Below are 19,193 nucleotides of genomic sequence, written 5' to 3'. Positions count from 1 at the left end.
GACTTGGTAGTACAGAGGCCAAAGGGTGGAGGTGGAGAGGGTTAAGCCTTGCCCAAGGGGCAAACGGGTGGCTGGACTTGTGCAAGGTCGAGGTCAATTGAGAGGTGCACGTTGCTCAAATTAATGCAAATTTTTAATTTGACTAAGCAAACACCTTCTATCAAAGTCGTGCCTTGAGCACGAGACTCACCCCTACTCTATCCCTAACTCTGCACCGTACTGAAATTGGCATATCTTGTTAGCAACGACGGCTACTCCTGCTGCATCGGCGCTGCTTACAACTAAATTAGCAGCTTGTTTGGCGCAGCTCCAGGCGCTCCGGCTCCTCCTCCCTTGAACTGTAGCTGCGCCTGGACCCATTAGCATCCAAGGGTATTGCTGAGTTTAATATCTCTCCTCTATCACTCAATAATAATGCATATTATATTGGCTACAATGTCCTGGAGCAAACTGCCTCAACAGAAGAGTGTCCCTGCTAAGACACAGAGGAACAATGTCATGCACATACCATATGCCTCAGGAAGTCCATTAGCAAATTTACCCAAACACATATGACCTGCAACACATGCAGCGTGAGATTCCTGTAAAAAAAACATGTGCTAGCTCGGGACGGGATACTGAAAGCTGTGCAGGCGGTTGGAATATATGGATGGAATTCTTTATCTGACAAATCACCTGGTCAGTGATTGATTGGTTCGCCACTTATGGTTGACCAACGTGTCATGACTACGCAGGATCCAGGAGCAGCGGCAAGTGAAGGCAGTAGCACCCTGATCTTGGGAGTGCGTCTTGTGATCCCAATCCCAGCTGCGCAACGGCGGCCTTGCCCGTGCGGTGGCTCATCGATCGGGCACCTGCGCGTGCGCGTGTTGGCACGAACGGTGGTGGACTGGTGGTGCTGCGGACTGCGGTCGAGCGCGCTCGCTCTCTGCGTCGCGGCATATGGTGGCTCGGGCGCGCTGGTGTGAGCGCCTCAGTGGTGATGCACTGATGCTGGTCCGCGGTACGGCCACCAGCGTGCCAGTGGTGACTACGTCTGCGCGGCCTTGTCGGCGGTGGCCGTGCTCTTTCCTAGCGTTCTGCGTTCGGCGGTGTCCTCTTCCTCCCATAGAGTATAGCAATCAGTTCTTACAACAATCCAGAGCACCTAGAGATATGGTCTCGCGTCCCAACTCTCTAATGTCAGTAGGTCCGAACTCTGAAGTGGCCGGCGCAGTATCGAGTGTGCAATGAACACGGAGAGCTTTATTGACTCGGAGGACCAGTGTGCAACGACACGTCGTCGGATGGACGACGCGGCCGCAGCAACATTAACCTGAGACAAGGACACGGACCGCGGTAGCTAGGTACCAAATAGACCAGCAACATTAACCTGAGACAAGGACACCACTCCACACCAGCGACGTGCACTAGAGCACTATTAGGAGTAAACTGGACTGCACCATCCATCTAGTTCTTGAGGAGGTAGTCGTCGAGGTCGTGGAACGTCTTGGTGGCGGTTTCCTTGATGACGTCCGGGTCGGGCACCTGGTCGTTGGCCTTGTCGAACTCCATGGCCCAGTTGACGACGGCGCCGGCGCCGGCGCCGGCCTCGCCCTCCGCCGCCTTGGCCGGGGCCACCTTCAGCGTGATCTTGAAGTTCTTGTAGAAGTCCACCAGCTCGCCGTCCACCACGCTGTACGACACCACCTTGTTCTCGTCGTCCGCCACCTCCAGCTTCTCCTTGGAGAACGTCAGCATCGGCACCGCTGCAACACACAGCAAACATCCGATATATCCGTGGTCGTCGTTAGCGGTCCCAGTCCGGCGGCACACATCCCCAACGTCAGCATCGGCACCGCTGCAGCACACAAGGCGATGGTTACGTACCCCCGGTGTACTTGAGGAGGCGGACGGTGCCGGCGGACTTGCCGTCGCCCTCGACGGTCTCGATGCTCTTGTACTGCTCGGGGAAGATCTTGGGGAACAGCTCCGTGGAGTCGCGCAGCGCCGCCCACAGCTTGTCCGCCGGGGACTTGACCTCCACCACCAGCTCAACCTTGGACGCCATTGCCTCTACCAACCTTCGTGCCACAAGCTGTGTAGTGTAGGTGGTGATGTGCCGGTGGTCTGGCGATGGTGAGACAAAGGCCCAGACCTCACATATATACACAGAACCAGGGACCAGCTCCAGATCGCGACTGCTCTTCTTCAGAGGAGAGCAGCCGCGCTGCTACTGATGCCGGCCATTCAAGGTTCTCCTGCACGATCCAACAACCTTAATCAGGCTCGAATTCAATTGCGTCCGTCGGTGCAGATCCGTCCGATTGATGACGGCAGCGTGCCTGCACCGTGTGCCCGTAGAATTTGAGGGCTCGCCGCCGTCGCCGGTAGCCGCACAGGGTAGATGAGGCCAGGCCGGACCGAAATACTACTGCGGTCTGGTTGGCAGCTGGCAGCTGGCAGCAGGAGAGAGGCCCGGTTCCGGCCGAAACAGTAATGAGCGTCCGTCGAGGTGCAGGCAACAATGGCAAAATGTACTACAAGAACTGGTACTAGTGTATACTACTCTGAAGTCTGAACCGAATGCCGAATGGAGAGTTGAAGAGAGGTTTGGTCCGTTTGGATGGGGTATGGGACCGTGGGTGCCACACTGCCACCACCCAACTGCAATAGCGAGCGGTTCAAGGCCTGAGTTTACTTGTGCTTGTGCGGCCGCAAAAGGTTGTTGATGCAGACTCAACACTTGTTTTTTTTAATAAAGAGGAGTGTCACGTCTGATATATCTAAAAGAAAAAAATAAAGACCGGTAAAAATCGATGAACGGCGAGACACCAAACGATCTCTAAAAAATGGGCGTGGGTAGTGTCTCGGACGTCCGAACGGACGCGTGCGTCCCGACGCCTCGCTCCGACTCGCACGCGCACCCTACCCTTGACATTGTGCCCGCCGCTCCTTGCATCCAGACGCCCGCGCAGCCCGCCCCGCCCGCCTCGTACGCGCACCCTGCCCCAGCGCTGCGCCCCGCTCCTTCGCCTAACCCTTTCTCTCTCCACGTGGGCGGGTCTCAGGATCCAGCACCTAGCTCGCTGCGTCCCTGACCGTCGGCCCCCAGCTCGTCGCGCACCATCCCTCGGCGCTTAGGTCGTGCGCCCATCACTCACCGTGACCCGTTAAACTACTAATCATCACATATGTGTGAACATATATAACATCCTAATAAAACATTTACAACATGTGTGTGAAACATATGCAACATCTAGATAAACACACTTGCAACATATGTGTGAAACATATGCAACATCCATATAAAACACTTGTTGCAACGTACGTCTAAAACAGATAAAATATTTTGAACAAACGCTTGCAACATACCTCTGTCAACACTTACAAGATATGCAACACGTATAACATCACGATACTTTTGCAATGTCCATATGTAACAATTGCAACATACATCTGAAATACTTGAAACATACATTTACAACATAGCAGAGGGGAAGCCCGGAGCCGGTCGATTCTAGTCGTTGGGGTAGGACCCGGCGATGAACAACGGAGCGTGAGCACCACTAGCACCAGCACCAGCAGCGGCGCGTCACCACCACCACCGCCACCATCACCAGCCTTGCCTCGGCGGGGCGAGCGGCGCGCGCTACGGGATAGAGCGGGCGACGCGACACATGGCCGAAGCGAGGAACAAGGTGCGGGTGGCACGCGATAGGCGGGAGAGAGGAATGAGGAGTGAGCGACATAGGTAGGGCGTGCGACTGGGTGGAGCAAGCGAGCTGCGCAGGGTGGGCCTGCGGTAGGAGAAGGCCATAGCAGCTAGCGGAGTGAGGCGCGCGGCGTCCTAGATGGGACGGACGCCACTGGTCAAGCATTACCGTAAAAAAATATAAGAGTACATGAACCAAATCAGTAGTTTTCTTCCTTCGATCATCCTTGCAGGCTTGCGGTCTTGGTGTTCATATGAGATCGGTGACATATATTTGTCAACATCATCACCAACTCTCTTGTGAAAAAAAATAATCGCCAACTCTAGCGGAGTAGCGATACACAGAGGTCAGCCACACATATAGGGCGTGATTGGTTGCAGAGCGAGCCTTGAGCCAGGATGCCCAGGTTGGACCGAAGAAGTCGGGTTGAGCTCGTGCAGGTGGTCGTGTTTGGTTGTATTGGCTGTTGGTTCAGTACGAGACGGGGTTATGTTTGGTTGCATGCATGCATTAGTTTTTTTGGTGTCTAACGCATGGGTCTCTGCATCCTGACTGAATCAAGTCATCCTGCACCATGAGGGAAGGAGAAATCTAGAAGACGGAGCCATGCGAGATGGAGGGAATCTACACGGGAGGAAGCAGAAGAAAGATGTGAGTAGAGTAACCAAATACAGACGAATGCACCAAAGGATGTGAGATGGGCCAAATGACAGTCCGGTTCGGGTAACCAATCACGCTCATAGTTGACGGTTATCCACGTAATCCAACCACCTTGATCAGGCTCGAATTCAATTGCGTCAGTCGGTGCAGATCCGTCCGATTGATGACGGTAGCGTGCCTGCACCGTGTGCCCGTGGAATTTGAGGGCTCGGTGTCGCCGTTCGCCGCACAGGGTAGAGTAATGGGATGGGATTCTTTGATCTGACACCTGAGAAATTAGGGTGTGTTTAGTTCGCAAAATGAAAATTTTTGGGTGTCACATCGATGTGTCGGAAGGATGTCGGGAGGGAGTTTTGGATACTAATAAAAAAATAAATTACAGAACCCATCAGGAAACTACGAGACAAATCTAATGATACTAATTAATCGGTCATTAGCACATGTGGGTTACTGTAGCGTTTAGGCTTTTCAAGGACTAATTAGGCTTAAAAGATTCGTCTCGCGATTTTGCCGAGAACTGTGCAATTAGTTTTTTTCGTCTACATTTAGTACTCATGCATATGCCGCAAAATTCGATGGGACACTTTGGGATTAAAATTTTTGAAAATTAAACATGGCCTTAGATGAGGTCAGGCCGGACTGAAATACTACTACGGTCTGGTTGGCAGTTGGCAGCAGGAGGGAGGCCTGATTCTGGCCGAAACAGTAATGAGCGTCCGTCGAGGTGCAGGCGACAATGGCAAAATGTACTACAAGAAGTCTACTAGTACTAGTGTATACTACTATGAGGTCTGAACCGAATGTCGAATGGAGAGTTGAAGAGAGGTTTGGTCCGTTTGGATGGGAGTATGGGACCGTGGGTGCCACCACCCAGCTGCAATAGCGAGCGGTTCAGAGCCTAAGTTTACTTGTGTGAAAGTATCTAGGCCCCTAGTTGGGTTTCGGTGATTAATGACAATACAAGATTACTATGACTAACGTGTGTTTTGCAGAAGCAATTGAGTTAGGTCATAGTAATGGTGATCGATTGGGCAATCGAGATGGTCATGCCCCTACGATGGAAATCGTTTCGGTTTTCAAAGGATGGACGACAAGGTTAAGGATGACTAGTTCTAAGTGTCGATTGGAGTTGGAGAGACACTTAGAGTAGTTTAGGACTTTGTTTTTCCTTTGGCCGTACTATTAAGGGGGGTATGGATGGGTAGCTTGACCTAGTTGAGTCTAGTGAGTTAGGTGTGGTGCACACTTGTTAAAACTAGCTCTAGGTAGCTCCTATGAATGCCTAAGATCCTTTGGAGCAAACTTCATTCACATATGATCGAGAGTTGGAAGTGAATGGAGGGTCAAATGCTGACCGGACGCTGGCCACAGGGTCCGGTCAGTTCATTTGATCAGCTGTCTACGTTCGGTGCGACCAGACGCTGAAGAGGTCAAGTGACCGAACGCTGAAAGGCAGCGTCCGGTCGACTCCAGTAAGGTTCCAGAGAAGGGAATCTATGACCGGACGCGTCCAGTCAGTATTGACCGGACCCTGAGGGTTTAGCATCCGATCGAGTCCAGTAAGGTTCCAGTAAGGGTTCCATGCGACCGGATGCGTCCAGTCAGTGCTGACCGGACCCTGCCAGCGTCCGGTCAACTCATTTTTACTAGTTCGCGGGTTGAACTGACCGGAGCGTCCGGTCAACACGACCGGAGCATCCGGTCACCCCGCAGAAGCTCATAACGGTTCGTTTTTCAGGCTACCTTATAAATAGAAGCTCCACTCGTGTGTGGAGTTACTTTTGCTCATTCCAACAGTTGAGAAAACACATTTGTGAGTGCCAAGAAGAGCAAGGTCCTAGTGAGATGATTGAGATTTGAGAATCCAAGAGAGTAGCCTCATTAGTGAATCAAGAGTAGTCAAGTGTGCATCCATCTTCTCATTAGGCTTTGCATGGTCAAGTGAGAGTTCGTGCTTGTTACTCTTGGTGATCGCCATCACCTAGATGGCTTGGTGGTGGTTAGGAGCTTGGTGATCACCCGGTGGAGCTTGTGGGTGACCCAACTCAAGTTGTGAGTGGCTTTGGGTGATTCGCCGCGATGGAGTGTCGAAGAATCAACCCATAGAGAGCAATTGATCCTTGCGCGGATCAAGGGGGAGCTACACCCTTGCGCGGGTGCTCCAATGAGGACTAGTGGAGAGTGGCGACTCTCCGATACCTCGGCAAAACATCACCGCGTTCCTCTCTCTCTCTTTACTTTGAGCATTTACTTTAAAGTATTTACTTTGAGCAATTCATTACTTGTCTTTACATTCTTAGAATTACCATGCTATAGTAAGTTTGGAACATAGGTTGTAAGTCCTTTGTGCTTTAGTTTGATAGAAACACTTTTCTAGGCACAAGGGGTTAATTGGGCTATTCATAGGATTTGATCATTGCAAGAAAATTTAGAATTAGCCCAATTCACCCCCCCCCCCTCTTGGGAATCTTGATCCTTTCAATTGGTATCAGAGCCTCGTGCTCACGTTTTAAGCCCAGTCGCTTAGAGCAAGGTATCTCATGGGGATGGACCTCCTCCTATCTTTGAGGGAGATGACTTTCCATATTGGAAAATCCACATGGAGGCATACTTAGAAGCTCTAGACGTTGGTATTCTTAGAGCCGCCTCTCAAGGCTTCCCAAAACCTCGAGATGCTACTAACCTACAAGGCGATGAGGTTAATTATGAAAAATGGAATGCAAAGGCTTGCAACACCATCTTTAGAGGCATTTGCAAAGATGTGTTTAACTGTGTAAAGAACCACAAAGACGCCCATGCACTATGGTCGGACGTTTGTGCGCTCCATGAGGGAACCAAGAGTGAGCGTGAGGAACGCTATCATCTTGTGATTAAAAAGCTAAATTCTTTTGAGATGCTTCCCAAAGAAAGTGCTAATGAGATGTATTCTCGTTTAAATGTTACTATAGAGGAAGTCAATGGGCTAGGACTTACTCAAATATCACCATCCAACGTTGTGAGAAAGATCTTGAGTGTCCTCCCCATTGTTAAATATAGGCACATTGTGACCATGCTACATCAAGGTGATCTTTCCACTGCTACACCGACACAAATCTTAGGGAAAGATCGATGCTCATGAGATGTACATGCACATCACACCACAAGATGGCTCATCCTCTACAAAGAAGAAAGAGAAGGACTTAGCATTCAAAGCTAGCCAAGATAAGGACAAAGCAAGACTTGAGTATGAGAGCTCAAGTGATGAAGATGATGAAGAAAGTCTTGCTCTCATGGTGAAGAAGACCGCCAAGATGCTAAAAAGGCTAAATAAGAGTGGCATCAAGTTTGACGGTAAGAAGAAGAAGTTCTTCACTAGCTCAAGAAGAAAGCCAATCTCTAAGATGGATTGCTACAATTGTGGCAAACTTGGCCATCTAGCTCATCAATGTACAAAGCCCAAGAAAGACAAGTTCAAGAACAAGAACAAGGGCAAGAAAGATGACTCAAGCAATGAAGATGAAGATGAGAAGAAAAAGAACAAGCCATACAAGAAAAGAGATGGCAAAAAGAGGGACTTCTACAAGAAGAAAGGTGGAAATGCCTACATTGTCGGTGATTGGCTCACGGACATTGATTCATCAAGTGGATCATCCGATGATGATAGTGACAATGAGAAGGTGGCCGCCATTGCTATTGATTTTGCATCTTCACCGCCACCATCGCCATCATCCTCTACACACCTATGCCTTATGGCCAAGGGTGAACACAAGGTAACTAAGAGTGATGATAGTAGTGATGATGAGCATGCTAGTGATGATGATAGCGATAGCGATGATGATGATTCACCTACATATGATGATCTTGTCAAAATACTAAGAAAATACACTAAGATCATTAGAAAGAGTAGAGCTACAAATGAAAAGCTTGATGCTAAAAATGATTCACTCTTAGCTAAGTGTGATACATTGGAAAAGGCTAATAATGAGCTTAGAGAAACTAATGATGTCATATCATCTAAACTCAAGGAGCTAAAATCTTCTAAGAAAGAGCTTAAGGATAAACATGATAAACTTGAGTGGGTGCACAATGAGCTCATCACTAGTCACAACAAGCTAAAAGATGAATACACTACTCTTAAGATCAATCATGATACACTTGTTATTGCTCAAGAATTCTTACCAAATGAGCCACATGATGCTACTAACCATGTTGTTAAGATTGATATAGCCACATCATGTGATGATTTGATTGATGAAAGCATTGAGCATGGATCTAGTAGCAAAGGCAAGCAAGTGGTTGAGTGCAATGACTATGATGAGTATATCAAGCTCAAGAGTGATAATGAGAAGCTCATAAAAGATCTTGAAGAAATGAAAAGCCACAACACCATTATGCTAGAAACTCTTGATCATGACAAAGAGTTGATCCTTGAGAATGAGAAGCTCAAAGAAGAAAACAAGAAGCTCAAGGAAGAGAAGAACAATGATGTTCTCAAGGAAGAGAACAAGAAGCTCAAGATGGAGAAAGAGCATCTCAAGGTGGGATTGAGCAAGTTTGCTAGAGGCAAGCATCTCCAAAGTGAGCTACTCATGAACACCGTCATGAAGATGGATAGAAGTGGGATTGGATATGTGGCAAGTGTAGAGAAGAAGAAGGCTCAAGTTCAACAACAACAATCAAAGCCAAAGCCAAAGCCAAAGAGTCATTAACCAACCTTCTTCATCAAGTGTGTCACAAGATGGTGAAAAAGATGGGAGAGTAGAAAATGAAGATACTCATATCTCCCATGAGCAAATGGTGGTACAAGCACAAGATGTTGATGCTCCACAACCTCCTCCTCAAGTGGTCAATAGAAGAAATACACCTCTCCTACAAGATCATCCACAAGATCTCATCATAGGGAGTCCATCAAAGGGTGTAATGACTCAATCTCAAAAACTTACTTCATTTATTGCTCATCACTCTTTTGTCTCTTGCTATGAGCCTATAAAGGTTGAAGAAGCTCTTAAAGATCCGGATTGGATCAATGCCATGCATGAAGAGTTGAACAACTTCACTCGCAATGAAGTTTGGACTCTTGAAGAGCGACCAAAAGGAGCAAGAGTCATTGGAATAAAGTGGGTGTTTCACAACAAGCAAGATAATCAAGGTGTTGTTGTGAGGAACAAGGCAAGACTAGTTGCAAAGAGGTTCTCTCAAGTTGAAGGTTTGGGCTTTGTAGAGACCTTTGCATCGGTTGCAAGATTAGAAGCCATCCGTATTCTTCTTGCATATCCATCACATCATGAAATGAAACTATATCAAATAGATGTGAAAAGTGCATTTTTAAATGGTTTTATTAATGAACTAGTCTATGTTGATCAACCTCCCGGGTTTGAAGACCCTAGATATCCTAATCATGTTTATAGGTTGTTCAAGGCACTATATGGGCTTAAGCAAGCCCCAAGAGCTTGGTATGAGCGCCTTCGGGACTTCCTTATTGAGAAGGGTTTCACCATTGGGAAGGTCGACACCACACTATTCACCAAGAAGCTTGATGGGCATATCTTCATTTGTCAAGTATATGTTGATGATATCATCTTTGGATCATCAAATGAAGACTTATGCAAAGAATTTGGTGAATTGATATCGAAGGAGTTTGAGATGTCAATGATTGGTGAGCTTACATTCTTTCTTGATTTTTAAGTCAAGCAAATGAAAGAAGGCATCTTCATCTCTCAAGAGAAATATACAAAAGATCTTCTCAAGAGATTCAAGATGGATGAATGTAAGCCAATCAAGACACCAATGCCTACCAATGGACATCTCGATCTAGATGAGGGAGGTAACCTGGTTGATCAAACTCTCTACCGTTCTATGATTGGTAGCTTGTTATATTTAACCGCATCTAGGCCCGACATCATGTTTAGTGTGTGTGTATGTGTGCTAGATTTCAAGCTAGTCCTAAGGAAACACATTTAATTGCCGTAAAAAGAATCCTTAGGTATCTTAAGCACACACCAAGCATTGGCCTTTGGTATCCCAAAGGAGCGTTATTTGAATTAATTGGCTATTTCGATTCGGATTACGCCGGATGCAAAGTTGATAGAAAGAGCACATCCAGAGGGTGCCATTTGCTTGGTAGATCACTTGTGTCTTGGTCCTCCAAGAAACAAAATAGTGTGGCTTTGTCCACCGCCGAAGCGGAATACATTGCCGCGGGTGCCTATTGTGCACAAATATTATACATGAAACAAACTTTGCTAGACTATGGTGTAGTTCTAGAAAAGGCACCTCTTTTGTGCGACAATGAAAGTGCGGTAAAACTTGCAAATAATCCGGTTCAACACTCTCGCACCAAGCACATAGATATCCGCCATCACTTTCTAAGAGATCATGTTGCTAAAAATGATATATCACTAGAAGGTGTAAGAACCGAAGATCAATTAGCGGATATCTTCACTAAACCGCTAGATGAGGCTACATTTTGTAGATTGTGGAATGAGCTCAATGTGCTTGATTTTAGTAACTTCACCAAAAATTGAGCTTGTGTTGTCCCTTGCATTCATTGTAATATACAACATGTTTAATTTTTGGCAATGCATATAGGGCTTGTCTAACATGGTTAAGATAACCACCGAAAAGCATGTGAAGAAGCTTAACCTTGGATCAAACTTGACAAGCAACTAGTTTTACTTACAAGTTTTGCATATGCATGAATGTTGTTTTGTCGTTTTGTTCCATTTGCCCTCTTATTGCCTATTTTCTTAAAAAGAATTATAGCCTAAGGCAAAATATTTTGAAAAATATGAGGGTTTGAGAGAGGTCACTCACATCAGTCCCAATTGGTGTTTATTTGGATCTTATTCTAGTTGGGACTTGATTGGGAACATGCAGTGCGAAGGAACTTTGAAGATTTGCTGGAAAAGGTGCACCGGACGCTGCACCGGACGCTGCTATCTAGCGTCCGGTCAGTTCACAGGAGGTGAACTACTATCGAAGGAGTGACCGGACACTGCGTTTGTGCGTCTAGTCAGGAAGGGATCCATCGTCCGGTTGTTTGAAGGAGAATCAAGCTATACTGACTGGACCCTGCCTGCATCCGGTCATGGACCACCGGACGCGTCCGGTCCCAATTCCAGAGGAATTTGACCTCTCTGGAATCGACCAGACGCTGGGTGGTAGCGTCCGGTCGCTACCACCGGAGCATCCAGTCAGTGGATCTTGCGCAGCTTTAGGACTCCTCTTCTGTTTCCTTCTCTATCGCATTTGGGACCCTCATATAACCGCAGCCATCGGGTTCTTTTCTCCTTGACCTAACCGAGATAGCCACAGCGCCATTGAATCCCGCCGTGCCCGTGCCAGCGCCATCGCTCCCGCGCTCGAGCTCACCGCACCGCCGCAACCTCCGTGTCGTCCTCCTTGCGCCAGCCACACTCGCCATTGCGCTGCCGGAGCCGAACCCGCAACCGAAGTCGCCACCAAGCCTTGCCGCAGCACCAACCCTAGCTCGCTCGCTAGCTAGCGTGCCACCTCCACTGAGCAAATTAGTCACAGCTCTTCAGCCAGCCTCCAAGTCCATCACATTAGCAGCTCTTGCGCCCTAGCCCTATTTCCTCCTTGATTGGTAAGGCCAGGCAGTTGTTTCAATATTGATCGTTGATCTTTTCAATTGTGACCTAGATCAAATTGCAGTGCACTGATTCCCAATCACATTCAGGGCTTTCGACCTAACCCTAGCCGGTTCCAAGGGTTCCCCCACGTGACGCCTTTCCTTCTCTCGGATCGCTAGATCGTAAGATAGCTTGCCCGTCATCTCAATTTCGTATCTACATTGCTTGCTTCCTAGGTTTTCGCATCTATTAGATATATTGTATTTATTTGTATATTCATCTATTCCATCGTGCATCGAGTCGGTGCCATTGAGATTCTTGTGGCAGTTGGCAGTCAACTCAGAGCCAAGCTCGTGAGTAAGGATCGAGGCCAAGCCTCGAGAGTGTTAGTTTGACAGTTGATCTTCATCAACGGTAGTTCACCCTCTTGTCAGTTCAGATGGCTCGCACCAAAAATGTTGGTGGTGGCCCAGGTGATGATGATCAAAGGCCCCCGCCTCGCCAGCCTGCAGGATCAAAAGGCAAGTCAACAAAGCAGGTGACATCCAAGAAGCGCAAGTACCCCGACGCAGAGACAGCAAGAGCAGCTGTAGTCGCTGAGGCCACAGAGCGTGCCGAGAGAGGAGGCGCTCACAGTGTTGTTGTCATAGCAGATCCACAGCCCCCACCAGCAGAGCCTCAGCCAGCCCAAGAGACTCAGGAGGGTCAGCAGACCAAGGAGACCGAGCCGGCACCCTAGCTACGCCGCTCAGGGCGTACTAGTGCTACAGTTCCACCAAGGCTAGCTACATAGCGTAGGGGTTCACGCTCTCTGCCCAGACCTCAGGGTCTGCCTCCAGTGGTTCACCTCGACTTGAGGGCCACCACAGCCAGACAGGTTCGCCAGCTACGCTTTGTTGAGTTCGACATGTGGTTCCCTCCGAGGAGGGATGAGAGAGTAGCTGAGGGGTTCTATACACCGCTCTAGGAGGACTTCTACAACGCATATCTGAACAGTGGGGCAGTGTTTAGATCTCAGAGGGTCTGCAGTTTGGAGTCTATTGTGGCAGCAGCCAAAGAGCACATCCACCCCTACTTGTCATATTTGTCGGGGCTTGCAGATCTGATTGGCCAGACAGGAGTATATGTACCATCTTGGGTCTGGCAGTTCTATGCTTCACTCTACGTTGATCCGCATCACAACTTCATTCATTTTGCATTCAACGGTAGAGATTACAGGGTGATGAGCTTCAGAGCTCGGGAGATACTGCGGCTACAGGATCAGCCTATCAAGCTGCATGAGGTATGCTATGGACAGCAGGAGCCTCCTAGACATCCTCATGGAGGGATGGTGCCCCCGATAGATCTGGTGCGACATTGCTTCAAGGAGCCGTTTGGTGAGGGGTCGAGCAGGAACCCCAGTGACTTGACTCCTACAGCGAGAGTGCTAGAGGCCATTATCAGGAGGACATTGCTTCCTAGGTTGGGATACAGGGAGGGTCTGACTCGCTTACAGCTCTGGCTCCTTAATGCCCTAATGCAGCAGACCGTATTTGACATTTGGGACCTCCTTCTATCAGAGATGGAGGATACTATTGCTGAGGGCTTCAAGGGTCGCCGACAACTTCCTTATGCACATTGGGTCACATTCTTGATGCTTAAGTGTGTGCAGGTCAGGACTCCTGAGTTAGTTGCCGAGTATAGGGCTGCCACCACAGAGTTTCTAGCATACAACATGGCACAGAGGATTAGGCACAGCACTCCACAAGCACTAGCTTAGCCTAGTTGTCGTCCAGATATTCTAGAGTCAGCAGCTCAGCAGGACAAGATCATTAGAGGCATAGCCGCTACAGAGAAGGAAGAGCTTGAGGCACAGCAGGGGATGACCGAGTCCAGTGATAGCTCAGATGATGACTATCAGCCGATACCTCAGATGCCTCCACGCAAACATGATGCAGAGGCCGGCAGTTCTAGCTCAGCACCACCTGCACCGTAGACGGACCCCGCTTTGATTGCCATTCTTAAGCGGATGCAGTGGGAGCAGGCACGACAGGCTCAGGAGACAGCTGCCAACTTCGCACAGTTTTAGGCTCATCAAGACGAGTTCCAGTGGCAGCAGCAGCTCCTTTAGCACCAGCAGTTACTTATGCAGCAGCAGCTCATGGGATTCATGCATCATGTAGTGACAGCGCTTGGGGCCCCATAGCCACAGTCTTCGCCCTAGCTTGCTCTGCCTGCCACCACTTCGACAACTCCAGCAGTACAGCCCAGTGGGCTTCAGAGTCAGGGACAGCCTCTAGCTCCATTTGCTTCACCTATAGTTTAGGTGTCCCAGTGGTTGTCCTCACCAGTGGTAGCCCCACAGTTCACGCCTCTTCAGATAGGCTTCACACTAGAGTAGTCTTCCTCGCTATTTGTGCCTGACACGTTAGTCTCTAGGAGTCTTGGAGCATCTTTCAGCGAGCTGACCGGCATGCCTACTCTGCCACACATGCATACTGCCGGTCCTTCTATAGCAGCTCCAGTTGCTATGACTACTCAGAGGCTCCCCTCGTCTATCGCCTCGTCAGATCCTACGACAGACATACTAGCAGCTTCATAGGTAGCACCAGCCCCAGCTCAGACCTAGACCGCTTCAGCGACACTTCCTGCTTCAGAGGGTCAGTCAGTTCAGAGCTCTGGGTCAGATGATGATGGCGCCCAGTTCCATCTTGCTCCACGTTCTTTAGCGCCCGGCTCGTCCGCTGTAGCCCCGCCGACCGACTCTTAGGTTTTGGTGTTTAACGCCAAAGGGGGAGAGGGTTCGAGTATGTAGACTCAGGGGGAGCGAGTTTTAGGGGGAGCTAGTTATCTAGTATTAGCTTATTATATACATTTAGAGTTTTATTTGTGTGATACACTATTACTTATACATTCGTGTGCTTACTTTTATGCATACTATTATATATATGTGATAGTGTTATCTACGTGATTGTGATATATGACATGTGTGCTTTCTACTTTGCATTTTTTAAATGTCATATCACTTGTGTTATGCTCATTTGCTTTTGCTTCCGCGTTTATACTTCGAAGCAAATGAGCATTGTTATTAGTACTCATGCTTAATTCATATCCTTTGAGTACATTGTGTTGGCTTGGGTCATATAAGCTTGACTAACACTTTTGTTCGTATCGACAAAAGCTTATATGAACTAAGCCCGTCAAAAACCTCACTCTTTCACATACTCGAGGTGGTATTGTCATCAATCACCAAAAAGGGGGAGATTGAAAGCATCTAGACCCCTAGTTGGGTTTCGGTGATTAATGACAATACAAGATTACTATGACTAACGTGTGTTTTGCAGAAGCAATTGAGTTAGGTCATAGTAATGGTGATCGATTGGGCAATCGAGATGGTCATGCCCCTACGATGGAAATCGTTTCGGTTTTCAAAGGATGGACGACAAGGTTAAGGATGACTAGTTCTAAGTGTCAATTGGAGTTGGAGAGACACTTAGAGTAGTTTAGGACTTTATTTTTCCTTTGGCTGTACTATTAAGGGGGGTATAGACGGGTAGCTTGACCTAGTTGAGTCTAGTGAGTTAGGTGTGGTGCACACTTGTTAAAATTAGCTCTAGGTAGCTCCTATGAATGCCTAAGATCCTTTGGAGCAAAATTTATTCACATATGATCGAGAGTTGAAAGTGAATGGAGGGTCAAATGCTGACCGGACGCTGGCTCCGGTGCGACCGGACGCTGGCCGCAAGGTCCGGTCAGTTCATTTGATCAGCTGTCTGCGTTCGGTGCGACCAAACGCTGAAGAGGTCAAGTGACCGGACGTTGAAAGGCAGCGTCCGGTCGACTCCAGTAAGGTTCTAGAGAAGGGAATCTGTGACCGGACGCGTCCGGTCAGTATTGACCGGACCCTGAGGGTTCAGCGTCCGGTCGAGTCCAGTAAGGTTCCAGTAAGGGTTTCATGCGACCGGACGCGCCCGGTCAGTGCTGACCGGACCCTGCCAGCGTCTGGTCAACTCATTTTTACTGGTTCACGGGTTGAACTGATCGGAGCGTCCGGTCACCCCGCAGAAGCTCATAACAGTTCGTTTTTTAGGTTGCCTTATAAATAGAAGTTTCACTCGTATGTGGAGTTACTTTTGCTCATTCCAACAGCTGAGAAACATGTTTGTGAGTGCCAAGAAGAGCAAGGTCCTAGTGAGGTGATTGAGATTTGAGAATCCAAGAGAGTAGCCTCATTAGTGAATCAAGAGTAGTCAAGTGTGCATCCATCTTCTCATTAGGCTTCGCATAGTCAAGTAAGAGTCCGTGCTTGTTACTCTTGGTGATCGCCATCACCTAAATGGCTTGGTGGTGGTTGGGAGCTTAGTGATCATCCGGCGGAGCTTGTGGGTGACCCAACTCAAGTTGTGAGCGGCTTTGGGTGATTCACCACGACAGAGTGTCGAAGAATCAACCCGTAGGGAGCACTTGGTCCTTGCACAGATCAAGGGGGAGCTACACCCTTGCGCGGGTGCTCCAATGAGGACTAGTGGGGAGTGGCGACTCTCTAATACCTCGGCAAAATATCGCCGCATTCCTCTCTCTCTCTTTACTTTGAGCATTTACTTTGAAGTATTTACTTTGAGCAATTCATTACTTGTCTTTACATTCTTAGAATTGCCATGCTAGAGTAAGTTTGGAACATAGGTTGTAAGTCATTTGTGCTTTAGTTTGATAGAAACACTTTTCTAGGCAAAGGGGGTTAATTGGACTATCCATAGGATTTGATCATTGCAAGAAAATTTAGAATTAGCCCAATTCACCCCCCCCTCTTAGGCATCTTGATCCTTTCATTATGCTTGTGCCGCCGCAAAAGGTTGTTGATGCAGACTCATCATCTTGTTTTTTTAATAAAGAGGAGTGTCACATCTGATATATCTAAAAAAAATAAAGACCAGTAAAAATCGATGGACAACGAGACACCAAACAATATTAAAAAATAGGCGTGGCTACCACCCAGACGTCCGAATGGACACACGTGTCCCGACACCTTGCTCCGACTCGCACGCGCACCCTGCCCTCGATGCTGCGCTCGCCGCTCCTTGCATCCAGACGCCCGCGCACCCGCCCCGCCCACCTCGCACACGCACCCTGCCCCAGCGCTGCACCCCGCTCCTTCCCCTGACCCCTTCTCTCTCCACGTGGGCGGGACTCGGGATCCAGCCCCAACTCGTTGCGTCCCTGTCCACCGGCCCCCAGCTCGTCGCACACCATCCCTCGCCGCCTAGGTCGTGCGCCCATCACTCATCGTGACCCGTTAAACTGCTAATCATCACATATGTGTGAAATATATGCAATATCCTGATAAAACATTTACAACATGTGTGTGAAGCATATGCAACATCTAGATAAAAAACGCATGCAATATCTAGATAAAACACTTACAACATATGCGTGAAATATATGCAACATCCATATAAAACACTTGTTGCAACATACGTCTTAAACAGATGAAATATTTTGAACAAACGCTGCATACCTCTAACAACACTTACAAGATATGCAACACGTATACTATCTTGATACTTTTTACAATGTCCATATGTAACAATTGCAACATACATCTGAAACACTTGAAACATACATTTGCAACATAGCAGAGGGGAAGCCCGGAGCCCGTCGATTCTAGTCGTTGGGGTAGGACCCAGTGGTGAACGACGGAGCGCGAGGACCACTAGCACCACCACCACCAGCGGCGCGTCGCCACCATCACCGGCCTTGCCTCGGCGGGGCGAGCGGCGCGCCCTATGGGATAGAGCGGGTGACGCGACACATGGCCAAAGCGAGGAACAAGGTGCGGGTGGCACGCGACAGGCGGGAGAGAGGAATGAGGAGTGAGCGATTAAAAAATAGGCGTGGCTACCACCCGGACGTCCAAATGGACACACGTGTCCCGACACCTTGCTCTGACTCGCACGCGCACCCTGCCCTCGACGCTGTGCTCGCCGCTCCTTGCATGCAGATGCCCGCGCACCCGCCCCGCCCACCTCGCACACGCACCCTGCCCCAGCGCTGCACCCCGCTCCTTCCCCTGACCCCTTCTCTCTCCACATGGGCAGGACTCGGGATCCAGCCCCAACTCGTTGCGTCCCTATCCACCGGCCCCCAGCTCGTTGCACACCATCCCTCGCTGCCTAGGTCGTGCGCCCATCACTCATCGTGACCCGTTAAACTGCTAATCATCACATATGTGTGAAATATATGCAACATCCTGATAAAACATTTACAACATGTGTGTGAAGCATATGCAACATCCAGATAAAAAATGCATGCAACATCTAAATAAAACACTTACAACATATGCGTGAAACATATGCAACATACATATAAAACACTTGTTGCAACATACGTCTTAAACAGATAAAATATTTTGAACAAACGCTGCATACCTCTGACAACACTTACAAGATATGCAACACGTATACTATCTCGATACTTTTTACAATGTCCATATGTAACAATTACAACATACATCTGAAACACTTGAAACATACATTTGCAACATAGCAGAGGGGAAGCCCGGAGCCAGTCGATTCTAGTCGTTGGGGTAGGACCCGGTGGTGAACGACGGAGCGCGAGGACCACTAGCACCACCACCACCAGCGGCGCGTCGCCACCATCACCGGCCTTGCCACGGCGAGGCGAGCGGCGTGCCCTATGGGATAGAGTGGGTGACGCGACACATGGCCAAAGCGAGGAACAAGGTGCGGGTGGCACGCGACAGGCGGGAGAGAGGAATGAGGAGTGAGCGGTGTAGGTGAAAGCTCTAGTTTGGTTTTGGTTAATTGATGAAACCCTAAGTGCTAACCTAGTTTATCAAAGTGATTATGACATAGGTAGCACTACTCCAAGTGATGAAGCAATGACAAAGATCATGACAAAGGTGATAGCATGGTGATGATCAAATGCTTGAACTTGGAAAAGAAGAAAGAGAAAAACAAAAGGCTCAAGGCAAAGGTATAAAATGTAGGAGCCATTTTGTTTTAGTGATCAAGACACTTAATGAGTGTGATCATATTTAGGATAGATAGTCGTACTATTAAGAGGGGTGAAACTCGTATCGGAATGCGGTTATCAAAGTGCCACTAGATGCTCTAACTCATTGCATATGCATTTAGGATCTAGTGGAGTGCTAACACCCTTGATAATATTTGTGAAAATATGCTAACACATGTGCACAAGGTGGAAAAATGAAATGTCTATTTTCTATTGCGCCGAATGCAAAATTCTTGGTGGTTGGCACACTTGAGTA

At 48.4% G+C, this 19,193-nt stretch overlaps 1 protein-coding gene across 1 annotated transcript; it reads right to left on the bottom strand.

Annotated features, from left to right (window-relative positions):
* Window positions 1–1,223: 1,223 nt before the first annotated feature.
* On the bottom strand, window positions 1,224–2,136 carry LOC136490746 (MLP-like protein 423). The gene is made up of 2 exons (XM_066486939.1): window positions 1,870–2,136; window positions 1,224–1,748 (listed from the first exon to the last, which is right to left on the bottom strand). The coding sequence occupies exons 1-2, from the start codon at window positions 2,048–2,050 to the stop codon at window positions 1,450–1,452; spliced, it is 480 nt and encodes a 159-aa protein (XP_066343036.1). The 5' UTR covers window positions 2,051–2,136; the 3' UTR covers window positions 1,224–1,449.
* Between the last annotated feature and the right edge of the window lie 17,057 nt (window positions 2,137–19,193).

This window comes from Miscanthus floridulus, chromosome 11 (assembly GCF_019320115.1).
Source record: "Miscanthus floridulus cultivar M001 chromosome 11, ASM1932011v1, whole genome shotgun sequence".
Lineage (NCBI taxonomy): Eukaryota > Viridiplantae > Streptophyta > Magnoliopsida > Poales > Poaceae > Miscanthus > Miscanthus floridulus.
Note: the sequence above shows the minus strand (reverse complement) of the source record. Positions and strands in the feature narration are given on the sequence as shown.

What these genes read in the sequence shown, in the direction of transcription:
- LOC136490746 (XM_066486939.1), bottom strand. Translation starts at nt 2,050, where the DNA reads ATGGCGTCCAAGGTTGAGCTGGTGGTGGAGGTCAAGTCCCCGGCGGAC. An exon ending in CCTCCTCAAGTACACCGGGG is followed by an intron (nt 1,749 to 1,869) that starts GTACGTAACCAT and finishes TGTGTGTTGCAG; the next exon opens with CGGTGCCGATGCTGACGTTC.